The 27,467-nt window shown below is 38.9% G+C and overlaps 1 protein-coding gene across 1 annotated transcript in view; it reads right to left on the bottom strand.

The window, feature by feature from the left end:
- Nucleotides 1–27,467, bottom strand: part of vps37d (VPS37D subunit of ESCRT-I) — a 40,681-nt gene that overhangs the window by 11,633 nt on the left and 1,581 nt on the right. The window contains exons 2-3 of the mRNA XM_038708242.1: nucleotides 20,578–20,749; nucleotides 6,300–6,382 (exon numbers count right to left, since the gene is read on the bottom strand). Coding sequence (XP_038564170.1) covers nucleotides 6,300–6,382; nucleotides 20,578–20,749 — 255 coding nt within the window. The remainder of the gene's footprint in view (nucleotides 1–6,299; nucleotides 6,383–20,577; nucleotides 20,750–27,467) is intronic.

The following is a 27,467-nucleotide window of genomic DNA, read 5'->3' as shown; positions in this document are numbered from 1 at the left end:
ATCACTGTATTAACCACAGTGCCAATTTTGACTTAGTTTTACAGGCCTGGAAAGAGTTTATTCACATTTTGGTCAGTTGATTACATTCTTCAAGTTCACAAAGGCGAGGAGTGGGACGTTTGTAGCCAGTATTGTGCTCCATGTGTTTTTACATGCACTGTCTCCAGTAACCTGATTTCTTAGATGCCATGTAAATGAGCTTTCCATTATCGGTATAAGGGATTAGAGAAACACAGTTAACAGAGCAACACTTCAGCTGGTGGAACCTGATTTCATGGTCATGTAGACACATAAAAAGGTTTCTTACAGGGTTTTTACAAGAAAACATGAGCATGACAAAGACTCTGGACAGGGAAAGTATTACTGTGAAATCCGTGCGGTGGGATGAAAGGGAGAGATCATTACATTCAGCTGTGCGTCATTGTATTTCTGATCTGTCTATTTCAGAGCTTACTATTTGTAAAGCTCAGACACATTTGTACTATGAGGAAACAAAAAACTGCACATTCTGCCTTAAAAATCAGGATTCTCCAGCAGAAATCGTGTTGCGTCTTATTTGATCTTATGTGTCAAAGATCAAGTTACTGTGAAAAAAAGATTGCTAATAAACAGTTAGAAAATGTGTGGAGAAATATGAATATAATAATTGGTCGTTAATATAAATATATTTTGTTGACATACACTGACAAAAATAGCTCATTTAAAATCAGATGAACAACTTTAAGGACTAACTGGTGTGTTATTTAATCATTTGACAAAGTTAGATTTTCATCTTCAATAACTAATTTTGTCAATAAAATGTCAGAATACTGTGAAACTCACCAAAAGGTGACATAATGTAATATTTTGTTTTGTCTGACTGAATAAACCCCGAAGAATATACAGTTACTTTCTGACTAATCGATTGTCTATTCGTTTTGCCTCCAGTTTGGTCTGCCATTTATTCTCCTCCATATAAATCACTATTAAAGAAAATTAGCACAAGCCAACAATGACAAATGCAAAGTGCTATTCATCCCAATGAGCTGCTTCTTGGATGGAGTTTATTAGTATTTTTGCACAATTATACTGCTTTATTTCAACTACAAGCTGAGAGGACAAAGACACCTTTTGGTGCTGTATTACAAAGCCGCACTTTAGTGCAGATTACTTTTTGTACACTCTAGATGAAATTAAATGAGCTTTGCAGGTAACAGCTGTTGTACGTTGGCAGTAAGGCCAAGAAGGCCAATACAGTCACTGCAACCTGATGTTATTTAATGGCGTCCATGCCAGATGGAGAAGCTCTCAGTGGGGGAAGACACTGTGGGAGGAGATGCAATAAACCAGAAACTCCACCAATCAAGTGAGACGGTTGACCAGTGACAAGCGACTTTTAATAAAAGGACATGTGAGAAGTAACACGTATTCCTCTGTGAGGAAGAGCTCCATTGTTGTCTGTAAACCATTAAAAATACATCAATGAGTCACACTGTCACACTCTGTGACATGTTGTATAAATATGCAGTTAAAAATAGTCCCCCAACAAATGCACTATTTGATTGCTACTATTATGCTATTGTTTGATTAATGTTTGCTAAAAACTACAGTGTCCAGGTGTTTTAGTAAACTACTAAGCCTTTATATATTTATAACTATATATCTGTGAGATGATTTGAAAGATTTACAGTACCAAGTGAAGGACTGGCAGGGTGTTGGATATGTTAACAATAAGAAATATATGGAATAACACCAGCTTTTACATTTCAGAGCAGTTTCTCTTGTTTTAGAATTTAGATACGAGTATCAGTATCTTTAAACAAACAAGTTTTAGCACTCATTAAAAGAGCTATGGGTCTACATGCACAGGACAAACAAGGTCACTGTGAGAAATTAGGTTACACAGGATATTTAGATCTGACATAATCAATTAGTCCATCAACAGAACAATCAGCGGCAACAATTTCAATAACGGATTAATCATTTATGAAACCTTTTCATGCAAAAATGCCAAATGTTTGATGGTTCCAGCTTGTGAGAATTATTTGCATGTAATAAACTCAATTTATTTAATATCCTTTTGGCATTTTTCACAATATTCTGTTATTTTACAGACAAAAAGATTAAGAAAATAATCTGCAGATTAATTGATAATGACAATAACGCAACTCTACTGTAGATACATGCAAATCAGATAAACAAATACCACATCAATCGTCCAATTTCTTCTTCTGATACCGTCATTTTGATTAATAAACAAAAATGCCATTAAACCTAATCAGTTTTATCCAACACTAGCATTTTAATTAGTTATAGGTGAGAAATGTTTCAGCTTGTTATTTTTTGTTTACATTCTCCACACAGTTCCTCACTTTTTACTTACAATCTCTTTATTCAGAGTAACTTGATCTTTGACATATAATAGAAACAAAAAAAAATGGTTTTCTTTATCAGATTTACAAGAAGAGTCTCTTAATTATTAAGCCATATTTTCAGCTTTATAAATGTGTGCTCAACAAGGACCACGACAAGGGAAAACATCACTTTGGCAGCAGTGTTGTATGACACTGAGACACTGAAGCTGTAAACAAGTGAAAACCCAAACCAGTCTACTCTGCCCTCAGCTCAGCACAATATCTGTACAAATAAAGTACAACAAGGGTCATTTGAACCGCAGCAACTCTCCTGTGAGTGATTTACACATCAACAACAAGTTTAAGTTTGGTTTACTTCATCAGATATCTGTTTTCATGTTGGTACCTGACAAGGAATCTTCCTAATAAGGAAGCTTGTTTGACTTTGGGCGACAGAAGAAGAAGAAGCAGCTTTTGGCCAGAGTCTTCAAAGACGGGGAATTTTTTGTCTGACACCGAGGCCAAGGAAAAACAGCTTTTCACTGTCACAGTGCTGTGAATACATCCTAATTCTTAAAGATGATGTTTTGGAAGCTGCTGTATTTGTTGTAGAACTATTACAATAAATCAAAGGGAGGGTTTTTCCACTGAAGCCACGAGCGTCTGGGGGCTTAATCTCAAACTACTGAGATCAGGGGAGATAGTCACAGAACAAGACACATTGAAGAGATGTCTTTGTATTGATTCAGGTCTACTGAAACACGTAACCTACATGCAGAGAAGTGTAATTTTAAGGATTTGTTTTATACAACCTAAAAATGTGGAATTGGTCTTCAACATACAATTATTGGAAACTCATTTTTATGAATTATTTATTAAAAAAACAAAACAAAAAAAAACCCCCAGAAGGCATGAACTTACAGACGTGTACCTAATATGTACTGATGTGTCCGTCTCGTAAACAAATGTGCTGTGGTGCTCTCTCAGCATTCGTTCAGCGAGGCTGTTTGGATGGTGCTGGGTGTTGCTTAATCAATCAGTGGCCAGGCGCTCTAATGACTGAGTCATGGCAGTATTGATCGAAGCCATGTGAGGTGGGGGAGGTGTAGTGAGTGAATCAATCCAAGCCTTGAGCAGCAGTGTGGGTTTCATCTGTGAACAAGACTCGATCGCTGTTCTGATTGAGGCCAGAAGAACATGCAGGATTTAAACAGGAGCACTTGTTAGTGCAGCACGTAACAGGTGAAAGTTATTAATTCTAGTAAATGTGCAGCTGAAGCTGAAGGAAAAAGACAAATGATGTAGACGGTCCAAGGATAACAGATACTGTTTTATTCTAACAAGGACCTTCTGTTGACAGTGCAGATCAGGAAAATGCCAAACACTGATACTGTATACATAAGGTAACACTTGATCTTTAAAGGCTTAACTGAACCACAAATTGATTGTTAATATTTTTCCTTACTGAAACATCAGAAATGCTCTTTTAGCCTCCAGGCCTCTGAGTGGGTAGGATGCTGTTTGTTTGACAACTGAGCGGGCAGGGTTACCGAGACGGGACTATATCACACCCAATTTTTGATTCCATTTATGGCTGGAATTTATTCAGTTTTAAATCATTCATCAATCAAATCATAGGCCATTAAATTCATCAAACTCATCAGTTACTTCTTTATAGAGTGGTTGGATCGTCAGTGGTCGAGTCCACCATTCGCGGACTGGGTTCAAATAGAGTGTACTGCGCGAGCACAGAGGATTCACCGGAAACGACGCATGCACATTCGGGAATAAATTAATTTAACAAGAGCAGGCTCATCTGCACACTGCAAGTTAATTAGGCACATATGTCACATGTTGATGCAACCTGGAGGAGCTGGACAGCCGGCATTTCGAAGAAGAAACCTATTTGGGTTTGTACCAGTAAATGTATGGCTACAGTGATTTCTAAAGTAGACATCAAAATTGAATCATGCAGTGTAAAAACCTCAAATTTATTTCTAAAAAGTAGTAAAACTCTGGGACTTGTGTTATTAAGACGTTCTAAGCGTCCCCACCAATAAATACAGGTGTCATCAAATTAGCTAATCTGACAGTAGCAATGCAGTTTTCACAGGTTGTTTGGTAGCTCGTTCAGCAAGCCAAGGTGAAATACAAAACTTTACAGATAAGGAGTCGTCAGGTAGAAAGTTTATGCGTGATTTAATACAACAAGTCAGTATCAGCCTACGACAGAACAGTGACATTAACACTTTATGCAAATTTATTTAAAATCGTCTGTTTGAAATGAATTTTCTCGAGAAAAGAAAACTGGTTAATGATTAGACACCAAAAACTACAAGACCAGAAAATAAAATAGGTTGGGTTTTTGCAATATTTTTCAGTAATATGCATGTTTTTTTTATGTTGAACCATAAAGATGTGCTTTGCAGTTTAATTCCAGTAAAACAATGATCCTGTTAACAAACACAGCCTGTGAAAATTCCACCTATAATCCACCATGAGCTGACTAGGCGAGATCAACAGAGTCAAAACTACAATATCTACTTAGATTATTTGAGGAAGACTGTATTAAGAGATGTTGTTATCTTGGTCCATAAATCTCTAGAGCACACACACACAGAATAAGGCACCACTGACTGAGATTCACTATGGATTTGACAGAATCATGAAAAACAGGTTTTAAACAGGTTTTTTAAAACGGCTGTGTGTGCGGTCTTTGTCGTGTGCACGCATGTCAAGTCAGTACATGAATGTTAAAGTAACAACGTAGTTTTGTGATGGGAGTTATACAATACATATCTACACGCGAGTGTCAGTGAACAGGTAATCATGAGAATATGAACATACAGCTTTTGCACCAAGCGGTCTGCTACACTAAAGTAAAGTGACAATGATGATCTCATCATTCTAACACAACTTGATCTATTAGACAGGTTTGAATGCATTAAGGTCACCGGATAATTCATTTTGAATCTGTCTAGTCATTTTCTGATTCTGCTTAAGACCACATTGTTTTTAATCATTTTGATTGGGAATTATTTCCTGCCAAACGTTAAAAAAAAAAGCACTGTTCACGCTGAGGTTCGGGGATTATACTGAGTAACTAGGACAATGTTCCTCAAAAAGCATGTTGTATTATTTTCTCAAATTTTTCAATACTGTAAGCGCCACAAACAAAACAGAAACTTAGCCTACCTCTTCTCTCTTGTGGTAGAGGCACATCACATCTCTCTACAGACAGTCTCTGCATGCACATATACCACCAGGGGTAAATGGGAGAACGTGCTTTGTGATTTTGTACCCTAATGTAAAGGCCAAACAGCCAAATGAATACCTAATCTGAGATGCTCATGTGAGCATGTGATGTGATTGACAGTATAGTTTATTCTCCCACTCAGATGGAGCAGTGACCCGTAAGGATGGGATGTGGTTTGTTGATCTGCCAAGCACGAGTCACCTACAAAATGTTAATATCCACCTCAAACACAGCCACATTTTCCTTATGTCTCTTTCCCCAGTTTTCTGTACAAAATGGACTCTTCTTTCACTCAGACAAAAACATCTAATCCCCATCTTAAATTTTTTGTGCTACATCAACACTCGCTGAACGAACAAAGACGAATCACTTGGAAAATGAACATTTAAAAACATCCATAAAACTGTAAAATCTGAATGCAGGATTGGCAGAACACGTGTACATTATGTGGAGGGATTTCTGCAGAGGCTGCCATGGTGGAAGTGGGTTTAAGTTGCTCTCAGATGTTGGTGGACTGCTCACTGTATGTATATGTCTCATGTCTTTAGAGATCAGATTGCACAGAAGTGGGTGGGCTGTCAGAGAGACTGCAGGCTTTTCAAGAATCATCCACAACTGTGCTGCCAAAGTGATGAAAGACTCTTTGATTCTCAGTAAGAACAAGAGGATAGAGCTCCATTTAAGAAGCGTTTTGTTCGTTTCTTTTTTACCTCTGAATGCTCCTCAGCACGTGCCACTTCTTCCTGCAGGAGGTTCTGCGTCATCTGCAGGCTGTGCTTCTGGACACGAGCCTCTGCAACGACAAAGAAACATCACTGATGCATGCGGAGAGAGGAAGATGAAGTATGACTTCATTGGATTTGGAAGAAAAAAAAAAATCCAGTAACCAAGAAACCACAGCAGAGAAAATTATTTTCCAAATCACAAAGAGCCTTCAGGGTATGTGCTGACGAGGAGATGGTGGTGATGGGGTGGACAGTTGTTGGCTAGAAAAAAGGGAAAACAGGCACTGTAAATATTCAACATTGAGCTATTTTGGGAAGCTGGTCTTGGGTTTGACCACGACTTTGAAATCCATTTTGGAGTCTCATTTTTGCCATCCACTCATATTACTTACTAAAATACACTATAAAGATTTCATAAGTTCTCCTGTATCCAGCCAATACATCTATAACACTTTGATAAACAAATAATCATGGATAAATGTTTGAATAATTTTTCCAAGCTCTCTTTGACATCACACTTCAGTGATCATGTGCACACGCATACCATGTTTAAATGATTCATGCCTGTGTCTATATGATAAAAAAAAAAGCAAGGAGTAATATGGAGGCAGCAGCTCACAAAACCACATCAAATATAATCCGCCACAGATCATTCAAGCTCATTTCAATGTTATCAGGAACAAGCAAGCAAGCAGTGACATGATGACTGACAGACAATGTGTGTTTTTGTCATTATGATGTATTGAGACACTGATGAACACCGGATGCTCCCAATGGTTCTTGAAGGGGTACCACCAGTTTATTAAACTCTGGTCTTATTTTTATCATTTGCATTAGTTATTAAAAAAATAATAAGCTATATTTGTGCATTTCATGGTTTTGAGCTTTCCTCCCAAGTCTTTTAAAAAAATATATTTCTGGCTTGTTACAACTTGGGCCTTATTAGCGTAGTTGCTATAATTCCTATCTAATTATAACACTGTTCGCACAAAGGCAATTTCTGAGCTTTAACAGTGAGTCCAATGGGGCAAGAAACACAAGCAGTCAGATCATCACAGAGCAGTTTAGCCACTTTTCTATACAACATTATTTGAAGTTAAAAATGAGCACACCTGAGATGTCAGTAAAAAGGTAGTTCAGTAGGATGTAGGTGCATAGGTAAAGTACAGTAGCGAGTTGAACTAGAGAGTCAGTCTGTAACCTGGGATGGATGCTTGCAACCAACAATTTGGGTAAAAAAAAAATACTTCAAGGAAATCCTCAGAGCTTTGAAATACATTAACAAATGTTACTGATTTAAGGATTTTATTTAAGGACGTGACTTAAGTTTAATTAGAACCTTTTACTGATAAACTGAAATAAGATCTGAGAACGGGGAGCCCTGGTGGCTTAGGGGTTAAGGTGCCTGCCATGAACCACAATATTTGTTGTTGTTCTCTATCTACCCTCCTTTCCAGTCATGTGACTGCTAATAAAGCACAGGTTTTCAAACATGATGCAAAGATGCCGTTTGAGGTGAAAGGGACAGGTGCATGCTGGTGTTCTTAAAACAACAGGAGGTTAGTTATTATAGTTTGGCTGCGCAATATATCGTTTCAGCATCATCTGTGCACTGCACCTATGCCCAATAGTCACATCGCAGGATGTGCAATGTCAAGCAAGCCAAATTAACTCAAACACCACAACTTTTTTTCTGAAAACTTCTCATTTTCCATGACTAATCCATGAGAAGTTTGACTGATGAATCACAATTTACTCCGATTTAAGAGTGAACTGGGATACACAGAGTTTGTTAGTAGTGACTGATAAGCAAGCTCTGCATGCACAGAAAACCACCAATCACAATATTGTTCTTAGTTTTTTTAAAACAACCAAAGCTCCACCCATCTGTTGTCGACGACAACTTGAAAATAAGTGAGGAATAGTAGAAAACTACCCAAACATGGATTTGGTTGCAAAAAGAAAAAGTAACTTTTGTAAACAACTCAGAAGGCTGGTGTATAGCTGCTCTTTTATTTTTATTATTTTGTTCAAATTACTGCATTAAAGTATAAGAAAGAATGGTTTGCACTCAAAAGAGGTCTTCAGACTAAAAATAAAATTTTTATTTTCTATTTTTATTTACTTTGATAATGATGGGATGCTTAATTCTTTATAAATAGAGCAATATAATTAATTAATCAGGGGGAAATTCCTATATTTTTTTCATGTGGCAATGTATATCACAGAAGAGAAAAATATTGATCCCAGAAATCATAGGAAAAGAGATACTCTTTATAACTCCACATCTTGCCTGAGAATCATCATGTTCTTAAGTTTTCGTATCAAAATAATCCAGTGATAGTTACTGCAGAGGCTGCGAATCGCTATTTTGGCTTACTTTTAATAGTCACAATCTGCCCAAATGTAAACAAATACAGTCTAAAATACGGGGCTTAAGTTGTAGCCAGCTTGAGACTGGGCAAAAACCAAATTACACTTCGCCAATGCCATGTCTACGTGACGAACAGATACAGCATACAGAAATGGGCACAGCCTGTCTGATAAATGTGATAACAAGCAAAGTACCCTCACACATACACAGCATGTGTTCTCCTCCTGGGCATCATCATCATGAATAGGATTGACCCATCTGACCGCAAAGTGTCTTCTCCCTCCGAGAGACGCTGTGTTACACTACCCCCCCCCCCACAAGTCAGACTGAGTTCAGTGGAGACAGAGGGGCAAATAAAAGTCACAGTAATGGCAAATAAATCTGAGCCTCTGAGGGAAATATCTAGCCCCCTCTAGACAGATATAAAGAGAAAATGTACAGTGTGCACATTTCCAGTCAAGATATTCTCTTTAAAGGTTTCCTGCTTCTCAATGAAGTAGTCTGGCAGTCAATTTATACACTCAGATCTTTACAGGTGATAAATTCCCTTTAAAAAGAGGAAGGTTTTTGAGCAGAAAAACATTATGGCTTCTGCACAGTGCGTTCTGCTTTCTATAACGCTGTTGCCTCAGCATTAATAATATAATCGCTCCACGTTACACTTGAGGAACTTTAACACTTTAAGGAATGGCCTTTATCATGACCCCCACACTGCACATGTTGGGTGATGGGGTTGTGTAATGAGAGGTGGCAGCTAGGCAAACAAATGCTCCTACAGCAGCTGTACGTGACCTACATTGAGGAGATGGAGTGGACCAGTAGGCCAGCGCAACGTGGGGCTGCACTTACACGTGAATAGTGTTGGTGATGGAGTAACACTCTTTGTCTGGGAGCAGGCATGAGATGATGAGGAGTCGAGGCACTGCTGCTGCCACAGACAGTAAAATACAGCTCGAGCACTGTGAGGGCTACAGATTAAGTTTCTCTGTATGTAAAAAGGCGCTTATTGACAAAGCAACTGGCTGTGGGTAAATGCTACATACCAGACACTTAAGCAAATGTGATTAGAGCTGATCAACTGAAAAATTCATTATCTGACAACAGCTGGCCATTTGAGGGTCACAAAATTCTGTGCATTGATGATATAGCGCTATAAATGGTAAATGACTTTGGCTGACAAGATGCATCTATGTTTGCTTTCTTTTTTAGGCACTTCTGTAGTATAAAAGCACCAAGCTGAATATATTGGAGCTTTCAGAAAAATGTTCTCACACGTAATTTTGATGTTGATGTTAATGTGTGCACGACTTGGAAACTGCTAGTAATTCCTATTTGTATGAGCCGTATTCCCATAAGTCTCCCAAATTAGAGACGTGTATCAATTGATAAATTTAAGAGCGTCATAAAGAATGTGGTAAAAGAGGCATGTGGTTGTTTTTCTTGCCAACAATGTGTTTGAATAGTTGTACTTTGTTAGTTGTTTTTGTTGCATTTTAATATATTGTGTTTATGTATGGCTGCTACCTTGGTCAGGTCTCTCTTGTAAAAGAGATCTTTGATCTCAATGGGACTTCTTGGTAAAATAAAGGTAAGAAAAACACAGAAAAAAAGCAAACAGGTTAGCAGGTCAAAGTTGAACCAGAGAGCCATCTATAAACTTTGATGGATGTTTGCAACACACCTTTTGGTCATTAATTTTAACATCCCTGTTAGTTTTGCTTTATTTTCCAAGGTCTCTGCAATTAACTTGCAAGTACAGTGTTATTAAAGACATCTACTGTTGTTGATTATCAACTATTTTGATAATTGATTAATCATTTTAAGTCAAAAGATAATAATAATTTGCTGTTTTTCTGTTTAATATTATCCTAAGTCTTAATTTTTGGGTTTTGGGCAAAAAAATGCAATATAGTGACGTCTCCATGGACATTTTCCAAAATATTCATTGATTAAATCGACAAAATAGTTGTTAGTTGCAGCGTGAAGTTAAGATATTACATAGTGCCCCATTTTATTGTCCAACAAGGCTAAAAGTGTTGAATCTTGAAGCCTCAGTAGTTGTTAGGTAATTCAATGCCACAAAAGAAAACTTTTGGATGGAACAAACTTCAGAAATATGTTTTCCCCACTGGGGACTGACATTCGTAGCAATCTTCATGCAAAAATGAGATTGCCAAGGACCAGAGTGCTCGTCAGGGAAAATGTCAGACTTGATGGAGGCACTAGATATTTCAGGGGGGTTATTAAAACTATTCTGAATTTTCCAATGGGAACAGACGGATGAACAGAGGGATGAAGCAGACAGATGGACAAACTGACATCACCTCCCTTTAGCCCTGCTGTTAAAAGGGGATAAATGGGGTTCTTAAGTTATAGAAAAAACATATTCTCCCACTTACTCCAAGTGGTATTAATCCAGGCAGATACTTTTGGTTTTATTTGTGCAGGTTTTGAGGCCTCTGAGGTTTCTGCCTGTAGACAGTTGCATTAGAAGTACCTTCTACTAAAGAAATAAAGTCCTTATGAAATCTGCTGCCTGTTCTCACGATTATCTTGATAATGTGACATTATTAAAAGGAAACTATTTCATATTGTAATTCCATACTTGTTAGTGCCAAAATGATTGGTGTTGATGGGAATAGTAATGGGCATATTCAAATATTTTGTTTTTAAAAACATAGACATGTGGATAATGAAAAGAATGATCAACAGGTTCAATATTTACATGTGTATTGATAGATAAGTTGGAATATTAAAGTTATATCAGAAATATATTCCTCTGAAGAAAAGTATACTTACCAAGGTAAACACGAGGGGTTTGATGTTTATTCTAATGTAAAATATTTTTTGTAAATTTAGTTGTTAAAAAGATTTTCTGCTTCATTCTCTTTCTTTTCACTTTGAGCTAAACCTCCATTGGTTGCCGATCTCATATTTCTGTCCTGGACTGGATCGCCCAGACTGGACCAACCAAATCAAAAATGGTGTTGTTGTGCTGCGACAGGTCTGGAGTCATTAAAAGCTGAAAAGCCTGTTCCCACAACAAAATAAGCGGACCGACTGTCAGGCACCAATGCTCCGCAGGCCCTTACTGTCAAGATGTCCAGTCCGGTCAAGTTTAAAATGAACTGAGGCGATGCAGAGTCCAAACACACACCGTGTTGTTGAAGGACTCGCACTGTTGGAAACACTGATCAATGTGACAGTTACTGTCACTGTGTGGGCTGAGAAGCAACTTCTCAGCAAGCAGTAGATTTCATCAGCTGATGCTGAGACTACCCGAGACCTCCAGACACTGAGGTACACTGACAGAGTGCAGGATAATTCACCTGTCTCAGATTGCAGATCGTTGCTGTAGAGGCTCAGCTATTTCTTTCAATCACTTGTGTTTATGCTGTGATCTAGTCCCTAAAGCATCCTGTGAGAAAATGCAAAAATTATACTGTATTCCTAATAAATAGTATCAAAGGTAAAGGTTAGTTTCTTGTCACGATAGGATGCCGAGGTAGACTTGAGGCCTCAGTGATCCTACTGGAAATAACTTTCTGAAACAGGCAATCGAACAATCACGTCCACTTTACGTAGAAATGGGCAGGTGTGCAGAGGCGTAAAAGTAGGCAGGGTTTGAACTTCACTCTCAAGCTCTCTTTTTTCGTTCTTTACACAAGTGCTTCTGTCACTTCTCATGTGTTCAACCCGAGTGCAACACTGCAAATGCCTTCGAGGAGAGACTGTTAACCACATTTGTACAATTCATCAAATCCTTTCTGGATGGTGCAGAATGACAAGATGTGAACACAGCACCACAGATCTGCAGCCAGAGGCAGATGGTGTGGGGTTTTAAACAGCTAATTAGTAAAATGACGATAGACATAATTCTGCTGTAGTTGATGTAAATGGTTACATCATGTTGTAACTGATGTGATGCAACAGCAAGTGCACTATAATGCATTTCAAGTTGGAAAAGGGGCTGTGACACACAGGACTGATGAGCACCGGTGTTATAACAGACCTGTCTGATGTGTTTGTGGTTATTCTGTAGCAGCTTTGTGTCATTTGCAGGTGTGTTAAACACAGTGAATGGTCGTATGTAATGGCACTGCGCTGTGACGCAGCACTTCTCAAATCAGAGGCTGCAGATTTATACATGTGTCCTGCTGCCTTCAGAGTGCAGCAGGAATTTAATGAACTGAAGGGTGTTTTCATAAAGTATAATGCAGCTGTGGACAACAGAAACTATAAGAATAATTTATTTGAATTTACAGATCAATTTTACATGCCAATCAATCACAAGAAAGTGAAGCTTTAAATGCTTAAATTTATCATGGAGACAAGGGATAAACTTTCAAAGGCTTGTGTAAAATGTAAAATGGTCTGGTAAAATGCACCTCAGGAAGTGAGCCGACTCAGAAATGTAGCGGGGATTTTCTTGCAATGTTCTTACTTGCCTTTAAGCACAACAGACTTCCACGTTTCATGCCTGACCTGCCAGTAACATCGTCTCCGGTCAAAGGCTGATAGATATCACTGCAACTGACTGATGGCGCGCCAGCTGGAAGCAACACAGCCATGGACATCATACCATTGGTTGATTATAAAGAATACAATTCTTTCCCTTTCAAAAGCTGCTAACCATACTGCGCTGAATGGTTATGAGAAATCAAGTGAAGAAATGCAGTTTAACATGCCAGGCAAGCGATCTGCTGCTGATTATACACAAATAGGTCATGGTATTACAGATGGGGCCTTGCGGGGCATGGATGTATCAGAGGCTTGAAAATTAGCCAACAAATCAGCAGTGAATTACACTCCTGCAGCTCTCGAGCCTCATGTTTGTCCTCTCTAACACAGCGTCAAAGCCTGGCAACCTGAGAGGCTTTCTGTTATATCCAACATAAGTGGCATAACAGCTTCACAGCTTCAAACTGAGAGTAACACTTTGCTATATTCAAGTTAATTCACAAATGTCAGTTGGATGCTGCCACGCTCTACTGAGAGAAATTACATTTGTTATTAAAATTTTAGACAGCATCAGCCTATCCATTTTTTCCCACCATCTGTTCCTTTCAAGCGCTCACCACTGTGTTGTATACCGTCAATCAAATAGTGTGATCAGCCCCATGACATCTTTTTTCCTTCTGTTGTTTTGAATTTCTGCGGGTTGATGATCTTTTCTCAGCCTGTTCAGACATGGTCAATGCAGCCCATGGGATTAACGCTGGCTTAAAACAGCTGTCTAGTGCCAGAAGCCATGTTTCTGTCCTCTGACAGCTTCATATTAAATCTATTTCAAGGACTATTCCTTGTTTCCTTCCCATTGGGAATGCCCTGTGCCCTTTCATCCATGTTACTGCTAACCCTATTGGTGGTTAGAGGGGTGCTGGGAGCGAGTTTCATGCTATTCCCCTAATCAAACCCCCAATGTGCAGGTGCCCTCAAGGCGAGTAGGAACAGCACTAGTGTAGCAGCTACGGCTGAATGATGAATTGTTTTTATATAGAAATTATGATCTAAAAAAAGAGTGAAATGTTCAAATTGCAATAGCAATGATTTAATTACATTTTACATGATTAAAAGTATCTTAACAAGCTGTAGCAGGTGACAACTTCCACCAGTTATGATTGTCTCATTTGAAAACAATCACCAGATATAACTTGGGTTTATTCTAGCCAGCTTGCTTATCACACATCAAACTCTGAAAACACAGTTCAGTATTTTCTAGCGGCCTCTTACATCTCACAATAATGACAACAGTGACCGACACATTTACTCAGTAGCTTATTAACACTAATTCTCTTGTCTGTTTTCTGGTTGATATGCTCTCTGTGTGCTGGTGTCTACATTATTTACACTTAGCCAAAGATGGTTTTGTCAAAGAGGGAAAAACCTGTCTGTATAATTTGATATTTAACGAAATAAGGCTGTGTAATTTTCAAACCAAAAGAGCTGCAAGTATTTCTCTACATAAACAAGCTCAATTTCAGACAGGTTAGCTAGCAGGTTGCTTGTTGGTTGGCATGTGAAATGACAGCTGGCAGACAGTCTACCGTTAATCTTTTACACACACCATATCATAGTTTTAATTTGATCACATTAAAAGCTGTGAATCTGGGACTCTTTGGATTCTTGCTCCTAAGTTATAAAAAATTGCCAGGTGTGACTTACTACCAGTTTATCATTATTGCCATGCGTTAGACACCATGAAGTTGTTAAATTTTCCTCTGAAAAACCCAGGGAGGACCCCAACATCAAGCAACTGCATTGTTTTACTTGGTTCAAATAATGTAGAAAAGTAGGATAAAGATGCAAGAAATGATCACAATATTGGTCATAAAAAAAAATAAAATATAAAAATCACAATCACATATTTTCTTCAAATCATTCAGCCCAAGCAGCAACAACAAGAACCCTCGCTGGCTTCCCCACTCGCAAACAGATAATTATGTTGGTACGCAAGCGTGCCTCTACCAAAAATCCAACCCCTGGGTTTTTGAGGTGGTAGACAGGAACTTTGCCCCTGTGCTTTGTCTGATTCATTTACGTAACTGCTACCAACTGTGAGTAAAATCAGCATCTTTACTTGCTCTGACACCACTTCTTTCACTCCCTAAAATCATCTATGTACCAGAAACTGAGATAAGTCACAGACAGAAAAAAAACCTTACAAATGTCTACATCTACAACGCAAAGTTGGTGTCAGACACTGAGAAACAAAGAAATATCCAGATATTTTACATCCTTAAAACCCACAATTAGACTATACTTTCAGTCAGAGAGTAATCCAAATATGGAAAGTCCCAAACAAAAAGCTTAAAGGGTTCCTAGACACCATATGCACTTTGTTCTCCACCTACAAACAGTCAGCTGGGTTCCCAGAGGAAGTGAATACAAAAGCCTTGTCTCAAGAGTTCACATTCATTTAGATCTAGTATGGTGGCAATAAACAAGCCCATAATCCCATTTTGTTGACCACACCCAACATCACAAATGCAAACATGAATAAAAGACATAACAAGTACAGTCATGCAGCAAACTGACCTCTGCTTGTTCTGAACTAGTGGGCGTGTGGAGAATTTACTGTGTGGTCTGTGGGTTACGTTTCAATTTGATATTATACTTTTATTTTATTTATTTTTTTCACAAGAACGTAATTTCTGCACTTTCATGCTCTTGAAATGTAAAACATGGAATTGCACATCAATGACAGGAGATAAAAGAAGAGTTGTAGGCAATCTGCAGCAGTCAAACAGCTAAAAGATAGTAAATGAACCACAAAAGTCTACCTACAATAGTTTGATTAAACTGATGCCAGGATTCAAACATGAGGCTGCTCTGCTGACAAATGATGTTAAAGTTGTTAAACTTTGCATGTCATTTCAATTATGATAAAAGTTTGGATATCTGTCTTTAAAAGATAACCTGATATTAAATTCAACCTCTGATAGCCTTAACAATAGGTTAATGTAGATGGGTCTTAGTCACAGTAGGGATGAGTTGTGCTACAGAAATAAATATCATCCATAAAACATTGAATGTCCCCTTGCGAGATTATTAAAATATGTCTTCTTCATCTACAATGTTAAACACTTTCCAAGAGCCATTTTGTGCTAATGTATTGGCCTGCCCTTCTGCAGTTTACATTGAGTTTACATACATTAAAGATTCTTAGTATTTTAAAAACAAATAGTCCTTGACTTTAAATAGACGTAGACAAAAGCAGGTTTTTGTTCTCTAGCCGGCTGACTCTATTTTGACGGCTGAAATGGCAATACTCTAGCAGATATCATCACCTGTAGCTAGCAAGCTAATTAAGCTAACGTAATGCCAGATATGATAAAGTTTGCATTTTACGTTAGCAGACAACAGTATTTTTTGTTTTGAAAATGGTAAAATAAAAATTAAACCATGATCCAAACTCTTTATATGGAGACTCTTACAAATCCAAAGTTTGACAGGCCTGTTGTGACTCGTTATGCTTGCTAAGCTATGATTGGACTACTGCTGTTCAGGGGGAGGGGTTTGGCGAATAGTCAATTTACCTCAGCTTGCCTACCTCTGCTTCAGTAGTGATTTCACTGAAGTGACCCAGAATGTCTTTCACCACCCACTGAGGAATCTAAAGCAGCCAAATGAACATTTAAACACAGTAAACTAACCACTGTGGACATATCTCAAACTCTAAACAACATAAAGTTACTGTATGTTCTGGCTGCAGTGCATCCACTGAATGTGCGGTCACCTGAAATACTGGTATCTCTTACTGTTTTAACGTGGATTTCTAATGTGTCATTTTAAGCCTAACTGCAGAAATCCAGACAGAAAACTCTTTGATTCATAGTTAGTGACACCATATCCGAGTGTGCTGATGTTTTAAATAGCACTGTGGCCGTGCCAAAAATATCTCCAAGTGATCTGATACTGTCAACATCTGACCCGTTATCCATCAAGACAAAATAAATACAAACCCAATATTGCTTTTTATCAGTTAGTATATCAGAGTGAACTCTTTTAAACGACCCTCTTTATCTGCTCTATGTACTACTAATTTGTGGACCACACATGTACATCACTGAAGCAAGGTGAAGAAATTAAACCACTACAGGTCAGTAGGTGTTAAGTTACACTTTAAAAGACTGCAAAAAGTTCGCAGACAACATATTTCTTACAATATCCTCTCTTGCAATACAAAATCTGCTTAGAGCAACTAAAATATGATTCAACGTTTTTTTGGTTACACTTACAGCCTTAGTAAATATTTGGAAAAGATTATCGTTTTGGTTTGATACTGAAAATAATGACCAAGAGAAGACATGTTTTATTACAGAGGTCACTTATGCTCATTTTCAGGTTCAGGCATTTTATTTAGGAGCTGTATCAGAACAGGTTGACATAGTTTAACTTTAAAAAAAACACCATATTTTTGTCATCCTGAACATCGCTGTATCACCCCTGTGCGATAAAGACCCCATGAAATCAAAATCAATGTTTATTTGTTTTAATTGCATATGCCTTGCACTATATATGTCACCAATCCGCCAGCATCTGGCCCAACAATGATAAAGGACGCTGTTTTGTATGTATTCTGGATGGTATTTTAGAGTTAATTTCCTGGAAAATGATTTTAAAATTTTAATGACTCATCCTGCACTTGGGGGTGTGTATTAATTCAGCGTCCAATGAAGAATTTTCTAATTTTTATGACGCTACCGGAGTAGTGTTTGTGGTGGCCGACCGGACAAAAACACATCTTTATTAACCGATTTTGGTGAGACTGAATCATATTTGATGGAGATCAATATTTTCTGGTTCTTCCTCTGATGTCCCCCGGCTGCCCTGCCTCAGCTATCTGATTTACGGAGTTTGGGGATAAACAGATAGATTTACTTGTTGCTAAGTAGCTGCTGTTAGTTAGTTAGTTCTGTTAGCTGTCATATTAGCTGACTCTGCTTGGACTGTGAGTTCGGAGCACTGGGGGAGTGTTACCCCTAAAATCCATTGACTCCGGCAACGGCGTGTTACGGCTGCACCGTGGTTGCCGGAGCTAATTGTGGCCATTATAGTCAATGCTTGTGAGTCCACCAGATGCGGCCGCAGTGCGTCCCAGAAGCGTCTTAGTATTAGTAGTAGATTTTTATAGTTTCTGTTTTGCTGGCCCCAACAATACATACTATTTAATTTAATGTTCATTAGTAATAGTACTCTATAATTTATAATAAATCAGATATTTATAAAGATTTTTCTTTAGTTTATACATTTATTTTATTTTATTATATTACTTTTATTTATCAAACCCTTAAAATATTTTGTTGTACTTTTGTTCAAAGTACTATTTATAACAATAAAAAAAGTTTTTTTATTATGCATCATCTCATGGTATCTTGGTAGGGTCTCAACATAACAAATATTAGGGATAATCGTTGTTTATGTTATGCGTTTCTTAAAATAAGGGGGAAAAATAATTTCAGCCAATATATTGCCATATCGGATTTTAAAATCCTCAAATATCAAAATTGGCATCGGACTTGAAAAATCCCATATCGGTCGGGCTCTACCCGAAACACAGGCAGAACAACCTGAACCAGCTTCACAACCGAGACTGGAGCAAGACTTTTTAGAGTGATCACGTGTAACAAATTTATCTTTCATAAGTAAAGTTTTAACAGTGCACTGGACTTTTACTTTACAAACCTATTACATGCACAAAAAGATAAATACAATAAAAGAGAGGGAAAGCATAATGTGACCTCTATACATGTACTACTTTTATTAACATTTAACCAAGACCATCACCACAAAAGTGCTTTTGTTGCCTAAACCCAACCACGACTCTCAGTCACTCTATAAAATAATAATATAATGAATAGAAATAAAATAACCCAAGCAGTAATTATAATTCCTTCAAAATGTATTTGGCAAAGCAAATGAGTGGCATATATAGACATAATTTCTAAGAGACAGCGTTGCTTTAAAAAAAAAAAAAAAAAAAGTCTATGCTAAGGTTAGCAACTAGACTAGCAGCAGAAACAAGCAGAGGGAAATAGATGCCGATAATAGCTGTGGTCGTTAAGAAACACTCAAGGTTTCAACTCCACCTGGGGACCACAGCACACTCTGCCAGCTTTCTCTGGCCACCGATCCCATACAGCAGGATGTATAAAACAATACAGCTGTCTGCCTTGATCCACTCCACAGTTTGTCTCCACTACAATTACTCGCCTCAAGAAAACCCTTCTCATTCATCTTCTTTTTTTCCCCCTCCCAGTCCCTTGTTGCAGCAAATGAGAATCTGATGTTTTGCGGAGGAAGGACGGACCCCCACCCATCCTGCTTAGCTTGGGAGGTGGGATAGCATCTGTGTAATACGCACACATTGACAGGAAGTTTAACATTCCTCCCAACTTCCATCACTGGCCGGCAGCTGAGGCTGTTGCACAAATCTGGCAACGCTGTTCCATTAAGGTAAACCAAGCACTGGCCTGCTCCATAAAGGCCTCCACTCAGAGTTATAAATAAAAAGCAGTACACATTACCTCTGGAAATTAATGCAGCAGGATTTATTTTATCACCTGCTCTTGGCACGGATCTTACAATGTGAGAAATTTCTAAAGCTTGCCCATAAGGCTTTAAATTTAGGGCAGAGGCTTAAAAAGACATCCTCTGGTGCTGCCCTATAGCTGCCCTGTCAAAAGCATGACTTGCCTAAACAAAGACAAGGCCCCTTTCACCCCGCAAATTCCTTGACAACTGCTGCAAGCTTCCTGCTGGCATTTGATATGCTCCGCTTCGTTCCCATGACCAAACTCCAGTCATGCTGAGGCTTTCGCTGGGCGGTTGAAGGCTCGTCTCACTGACACGCTGAAGCTTTTCTGTACTCTCATGTGAAACTTTCCTCATTCTTTGAACCAGCCAGTGTGTCACAGTGAGTCAAAAGCGATTCAAGTTTAATTTTTTGCTTTCTATGTCCCAAAGCGCGCAGTAAAGGCTGAATGTCTTGCTTGCAATTACAAGGTGAGACACTGAGGAGCCACTGTGGGATATCATGTATAATTAGTTTTAACCTTAAGTGGTTAGGACCCAACCTTTTCTTTCTGCGATTTCTTCTTTTGGTTTCTTTTCACTGAAGTCAACATGAAGCCTTAAGAAAACTAAAACGATACAAAGCTGTTTAAAGTCATCCAAAGCTGTCTTATTGTTAGAAAAAAATAGTTTTTAAGAAGCTGCAGCTTTCACTTAGCAAGGCCATATGAACCATTGACCTTGTCATCACAACTTCCAACTCCTCTTGACTTATGTCTTGACAGTGCTCGTTCACTGGCATCGTACATGTAACCAGAAACATTCCCCCTTGGCCCCCTCCTCTCCGTCTCATCAGTGCTGGGGTAAACTCACCAAGCTGACTCTGTTTTTCCCAGCATGTGGTTGCCAGGTTGGACAGTTCCCGGTATTTCTCCGCCAACTGGAGTTTGCCGTTACAAAGGCGGGGTCGTCGGGCGAGGCTCTCTTCTGCCAAGCTCCGATTGGAGGTCAGCAGCATCTCCCTGTCCACTTGAAGATCCTGAAACTGAACAGAAGAATAAAGATTAGTCTATCATGCATGTGAGACAGCTGTGCAGTAGTGTGTATGCTGTTGCCCCAGAGACATTTTAAATTCCTGTAACATACATGTGGATTAGCTTTCAGTATTTTTGCTATATATTACAGCTGCAATGATTAATCAGTTAGTTGATCAACAGAAAGTTCATCTGCAACTATTTTTATGTTTGCATTAATCTTTAATTTAAGTAATTCTTTCAAGAAAAAAACTGGCTGTGAGGATTTGTTGCTTTTCTCTCTTGTATCATTATTTCTGGGGTTGGACTGTTGCTGCTGCTGTTTTTAACTAATTATTAAATGATTATTCTTTTCTTATACCGTATTGTTCCCGAGAGGAAATTCTGTTGTTCTCTGCATTTAACCAATCCTAATTAGGAGCAGTGGGCAGCTATTGTGCAGCGCCCAGGGAGCAATAACAGCTAAAATCCACTGACTCCGGCCGGCTACGGCGCGTTACGGCTGCGCCGCAGTTGTCGGATCTAACCGCAGCCATTGCAGTCAATGCTTTTGTCCACCAGACGCAGCCGCAGCACGTCCCTGAAGCGCCCCAGAAGCACCTCTCCGCTCCACAGAGAATAGGCCGCTCGCCGCGTCAACTAGCACAGAGCACATCGAACCAGGAAGGAAGTCAGACACAGAACGGCACAGAGAATCCAGTAAATTTAAAACATTAAACACGGTTAAAACGGACACAAAAGGAAATCATTTAACTACGTAGCCTACTTAATCATAGTAAAAGCACAAAATGCAAACACTGATTACCAAATCAACAACAATCTAAACATGTCAGCAAAATCATGCAGGCAAAACGCTCTGAAATTCTCACAGTGGGAAATGCAGCCTGAAGATGACGTAACAAAATGGGGTCACAGAGCTGTGAAGAAGGTAGTAGAAGCACGAAAATGACAAATTAATGACAAGTCAATAACGTGGGTCGGGCTGCACGCTCCGCTGCTGAAGCGCTTCTGAGACGCTTACAGCGGACTTTGACGCCGGGCTATGGACACATCAAACCCACGCAGCTGTAACATGCCTTAGCCGGAGTCAGTGGATTCTCGGCGTGAGGGGTTTGGGGCCTTGCTTAGGGGAACCTTCATTAATGGTCCTTGGTGGACTTCAACTTGCAACCCTCCGGTTCCTACGCCAAGTCCCCACAGACTGAGCTAATGCCGCCCTCAACTAAGAAAACTGACAAACAGAGAAATGTAAATTTATCTTTGGTGCACTGACTGACTGCACTGCTCATGGTGTTATAGAGGCACAGACAGTATTTATACATTCTTTGTTTCTCTACAATTGTAGGAACGTTATGTTGGTGCCTTGCAATAAATGGCTAAAAGGGAGTCCCAGTGGTTCTTGTTTTCCTATACAGTACACTGCAGAGTTAGTACCCACTGCGGCTGCATGAGTTCATACACCCTGAATGACCCTAGAGTTGGGAGGGAAATGCAGCTTAACTGAGAACATTTTCTGTTTATTTGAAAGCCACTGGGAGATGCCTGATACAATCATATTGGAGACAGGCGGCTTTATCTTCTGCTGCTAGCAAATGGAGGCTACACAGGACACTGAATCACCTGAAGGTTAAGTGTCCTGCTCAAGGGTACCTCAACACCACCTGCTGAAGGAGGGGAGAGGGTCCCCTCAGTCACATTCTCCACCCACATCCCAACCAAGCCAGCACCGGGAATACCACTGGTGTCTTTCCGGTCACAGGCCTGTGACATCTAATGTCAAACTAGACTTTGACTTCAACAAAGACCAAACAGACAATAGGCTGGAGGAGGGAATAAATACTGTGACAACTACAAAAGTCGCCGTCACAATCTCCTCCACCCTCTTTATTGGGGTGGATGTGGCTCAGGGGATAGAGCGGTTGTCCAATAATCAAAAAGGTCAGTGGTTCGATCCCCGGCTCCCATGGTCTGCATTTCGGTGGCATCACTGTGTGAATGTAATTTCTGATGTGCGGTTGGCATGTGAATGTGATGTAGTGTAAAGCGCTTTGAGTGGTTGGGAATAGACTAGAAAGGCGCTATACAAATACAGACCCTTTCCCATTACCGCCGGTCCTCCTTACATTATTATAGTCTCCTGTTACTGACGTCAAAAACGTATTTTTACTCCCCAATAAGACAGTCAGGAAAAACTCACACCCCATCTCCCATATCAACTGCTGCATGTAAGTTTTTGAAAACAGAATTATTTGTGTCTTACAAATATTTTTTTTTTCCAAAATCAAAGCATTTTGAAATAAAACTCTTTGAGCATTTGTGTTTTTGAGCTTGATAATGATGCTTTTTCAAAGTGAGTTTCGAAGCAAGACATTTAGACACCATCTTCGGAATAGATTACTTTAATCATCACTCCATGTTTGGATAATTAAACTCAATGTGACACCTACCAGTTCATATTACAGCCTAAACAGCCTGCCAACAAGAGTTTGTTACTGGAAAAATTCATTAGTCCTGCAGGACCCTGACAGGGAGAAAAGTACTACTACTACTACTACTACTACTACTACACAGAGAAACTTGTGTACAGAGCAGTAGAATTACTTCACTTTCCATAGTTGTGTATTTTTTAATTAATTAATTTTATTTGAATTTAAAACAGCACTATTCACTTCATTTAGTCACACATCAGCTCCTGATTGTGACTGATGTTTTGTTTGTCTCTACTTTCCCAACTTAAAAAAAAAAAATCAAAAGGCCTCCCCCCCCCCCATCACCATGATCAGCTCTTTGTGATCAATCTTCGGTTTAGACAATCTCCTCACTCACTAAATATTGCACAGCGGTAAGTACATTTACTCAGGTACTGTGAAACTTTAAATTTACTTGTACTTGTTCCATTTTATAGTACTTGTACTTATTATCTCTCCAGTGATCATTGTGATCAGTGAATCATATCTAACCGCTAATTATCTGGTGGCCCTAAACTAGCTAACTGTATATTAAAAAGTTTAAACTAATTCCACCTCGAGCATCTACAAGAGTAAAATGCTGCTCACACACTGATGCATCAATATTAAAAATTTAATAATGTTATATATAATATATCACAGTCACAGGGGACATTTTCAGCAGAACAAGTACTTTCACTTTTGATACTTTAAAAGGGTAAGAGTATTTACATCTATATGACTAACTGGGACAATCATTTTGAAATTGGTCCAGTACTGAAACAGGGTTGCAAAGTAATCCTTGGGGGCAATTGCGTTCTGTCACAGTACGTCCACTAAAGTGCTTGTTTTTGCCGGTGACAGGCTCAGATTGTTATTACGTGTCTGACAACATAATGGAAAGTCTCCCTACAGAGGGTAGACCTTTTTGTTAAAGAGTAAGATCATTTTTGTTTAACCAAAAACAGTCGCTTTCCCGCTCTCATCCAAACCACCAGACTCCCTTGACAAAAATAGTAATTTTATGTTTCTAGTCTACCAATTTAAAAAAAAAAAAAAGTTGTCTGAATTAGTTAAAGACACTTTAACATGTGAAAAATCGGTTGAAAGGTTGAAAGATCCAGAAGTCACACTTTAAGCACATTTTGCTTCCAGACTTTCGGATTTTGAATGCAGGACTTTTACTTGTAATGGAGTATTTTTTACTCTGCTATACTGGTACTTTGACTTAAGTAAAAGGATCTGAGTCCATCTTCCATTACTGAAATACCGGCCTCTTCTGTGTGATCTAGTCCCACTGCTCATTAAATTTCATACAAATTTTACAATTTCTTCTGACTTTGGTGGCTCTCTTTACTTCACGCGAGTCTGAAAAAAGCTAGAGGCGACATGAGCCTCATAAGGGAAAAATTATTTATGGGTCAAATGTCACAATTCTGGATGCTCTTGGGGGATTGAGAGATGGGGGTCGGGGTACGTGGATATGGGGGGAGGGGTGGGTAATCATTGTCACTAGACCATAAGCTATAAATAATTCAAATGAAAGCCACTCCCTTTAAGCCTCACCAAACAATACGGTCACAGCATTGATGTAAAGAAACAGTGTCTCAAACACTGACACAATGCCACTTTGTGAGCTTCACACTGCGATAAAGCTGAAACCTCTGACTATTTCATCAGTTTCAGCATTCCTATGATTCTGCCCAGCCGGATACTTTTCTTACTCAATTGCTTTCTTTCAGCAGTCAGTCACTTGGAGCCTGAGGGCTATTTCATTCAGTCCAGTGTTGTACGGTGCATCTGTCTCACATTTTACGGGTCATCAAAAGGATGTATGAGTCCCAAGTTTAGAGGAATTTACAGAATGTGCCCTTTAGTCAAAGGACTGTCTGTCTGAGTTCAGAATAAGATACTACAGATCTGCAGTTCATTCAAAAAAAGTCCTGCAAGAATAAAGATAACACAGTTAGTTTGCAGACTTACAGCCCAATCATCCATCCCGTTTTCCTTAAACAGGAGGCAAAACGGACAATCCATTTCCTGCTTTGGCAAGTCCGCCTCGTTTATCAAACAACAACTGCTGCAGTCTTTGGGGAGAGAGTGTTTTTTTTGTATTTTGATGCATAGGCTGTAAAGTAAGGCCGACAGTGTTTACAATCCCTGACAAATGACACTTGGGGAGCACTTAGGAGTCGCGAGCTCAGCGCTGGAGAAGACGAAGAGCAACACTGTTGTTTTCTGTTTTATTTTGAACACATCTGGCCACGTGAAATGCAGCAAATAGGTGTTTCTCTTTCATCTTAAATGAGCCTTTAAGCTTAATTAGGCTTCTGCAGTCCGAAGCCACAAAAGCAAAAGTACTTTTGAAAGAGAATTCTTCATGCAACGTCAGGCCTGTATTCAACTGAATTGAAAACTTATAGCACTTGCAACATTTGGGATGAGTTTAAAGAAGCTATGATCATTTTTAAAATTTTAATGAAAGGTTTAAATGAATGTAATGTGAAAGCTGTAGTGTGTAGTGATGAAACCACAGTTGCCCCGAGCTTTACACCTTTTCTTTTTTTCCAGCTTGCAACTTTACAGTCTTGCATGGTGTCATTTCCGACCACAGCAGGCAGCACTTCTCTCTGACAAAGCTCCAATACACCCACTGCACACTACCTGCTTGGCATTAAACAGCAGACACTCAAAAGTTAGCGACTAGCTGGGTCACAAAGTGGAGCATTTAGCAGCTGAAGAGTGTGATATTTTTATCAGGAGATGGTACAAACCAAAACAGTGCTAAAAGAAGACTGAATACTGGGTACAGTATTATATTCACCAGTTGGCCAAAATAGGTGCTAAATAGTTAACTGTTCATCAAGCTCATCACATGATGTGTTTACCGCTTGTTTTTTTTTTTCACATTTTAAAAAGGAAAATTCCCCCATCAGGTACTCTTGAACACCATTAATTTGTAATGCTATCAGATACTAATGAGTTTTTCATATGACAAATAGGGCTGGGATTGTTAAAAATGTCATTACAAGTCTTTACAATTTGAGGAAAACTTAGATTTTTCTGACCAATTTTGTCATTGTGATTTTGGGGTCTCCATATTTTTTAAACATATGTTTGTACCAAGCATAATCACATATTAATATTAAAGAAATTTTGTAGTTAAAATTGCTAGTTTTTTTTTATAAGTGCTGGTAGGTGGATTTTGTTATCTTTGACCACAGCCAGAGCTAGTTGCCCCTGTTTTCAGTTTTTAAGCTAAGCCAAGCTAACCTTACCAGCTGGTGGCTATATTTAAAAAGCAGATTTCCAAAAATGTCAAACTTCTCCTTTAAATGTTGCCTAAAATCAAGCATCCGTACATGAACTTTGAAATGCTAAATTTTGGTTTCAACCCGAAACTATCTGATCAAAGAATAACTAAACAAAACTACATATCTGACAAGCTTTTAGTACTTTTCAATGCTCATTGCCAGCCCCATTGATTAAGTGTTTTATGACCCATTTGATCATATTTGTTTACCTCAGTTTGTTATTGGGTGACGAACTCCTAAGCCTCAACAGGATGCTGCAGCTGCAGTGCATTTAAGGCTGCCATGGTCTCAACACGCCTTTGTTTCTTTTATTATGCGAATGTTCCAGTAAACTAGTTTCTGGATTAATACAAATATGCATAAATCTGCATGATTGCTTAGGGACACTCTAGAAAGAAGCTCTTGTAGCTCTGACTGCAAAAACTGACATTATGTTTCAGATCATTGCACTACAATGAAATATCATGACATGTTGTGTAGCCCGTTGAAAATGAGAATATGAAGAACACTCCACCAATCAGGCTGGAAAATTCATGATAATGAATCATAATGAATGATTTAACTCAGTGGTTTACATAACATTCATCATTAATAGGAGATTAATGGAGCGCTCTGCTCCCAGAGCTCATATGGAGATGAGGGGAGGGTGTTGAAACCAGTCATGATAATATTTACTCCATGTTTGATATTTTCTACACAGACTAAAGTAGCTTACATCACTGGGAGCCAGGCTTCTTGTTGGATAAATGTCCTCTGCAAACACAAGTATTATTAGTTAATGATAGATAAATGAGAGCCTGGATGACTGGTTGCTGAAAGACCCCCCCAAGCTCTCAGGATCTTGGCTTTGGAGTCATCGCTCTGCTCCCGCGGGAGGATTGTATGACCTCTTGGTGAGATTCAACTACTGTGGCCCCATCATCCCGATTCATTCACAGAGTTAGGTTTCAAATGTCACAACCTTCACC

This window comes from Micropterus salmoides, unplaced genomic scaffold (genome assembly GCF_014851395.1).
Source record: "Micropterus salmoides isolate LMB-PRFRI ecotype aquatic unplaced genomic scaffold, ASM1485139v1 Ms_hic_scaffold_9, whole genome shotgun sequence".
In the NCBI taxonomy this organism is placed as follows: domain Eukaryota; kingdom Metazoa; phylum Chordata; class Actinopteri; order Centrarchiformes; family Centrarchidae; genus Micropterus; species Micropterus salmoides.
Note: the sequence above shows the minus strand (reverse complement) of the source record. Positions and strands in the feature narration are given on the sequence as shown.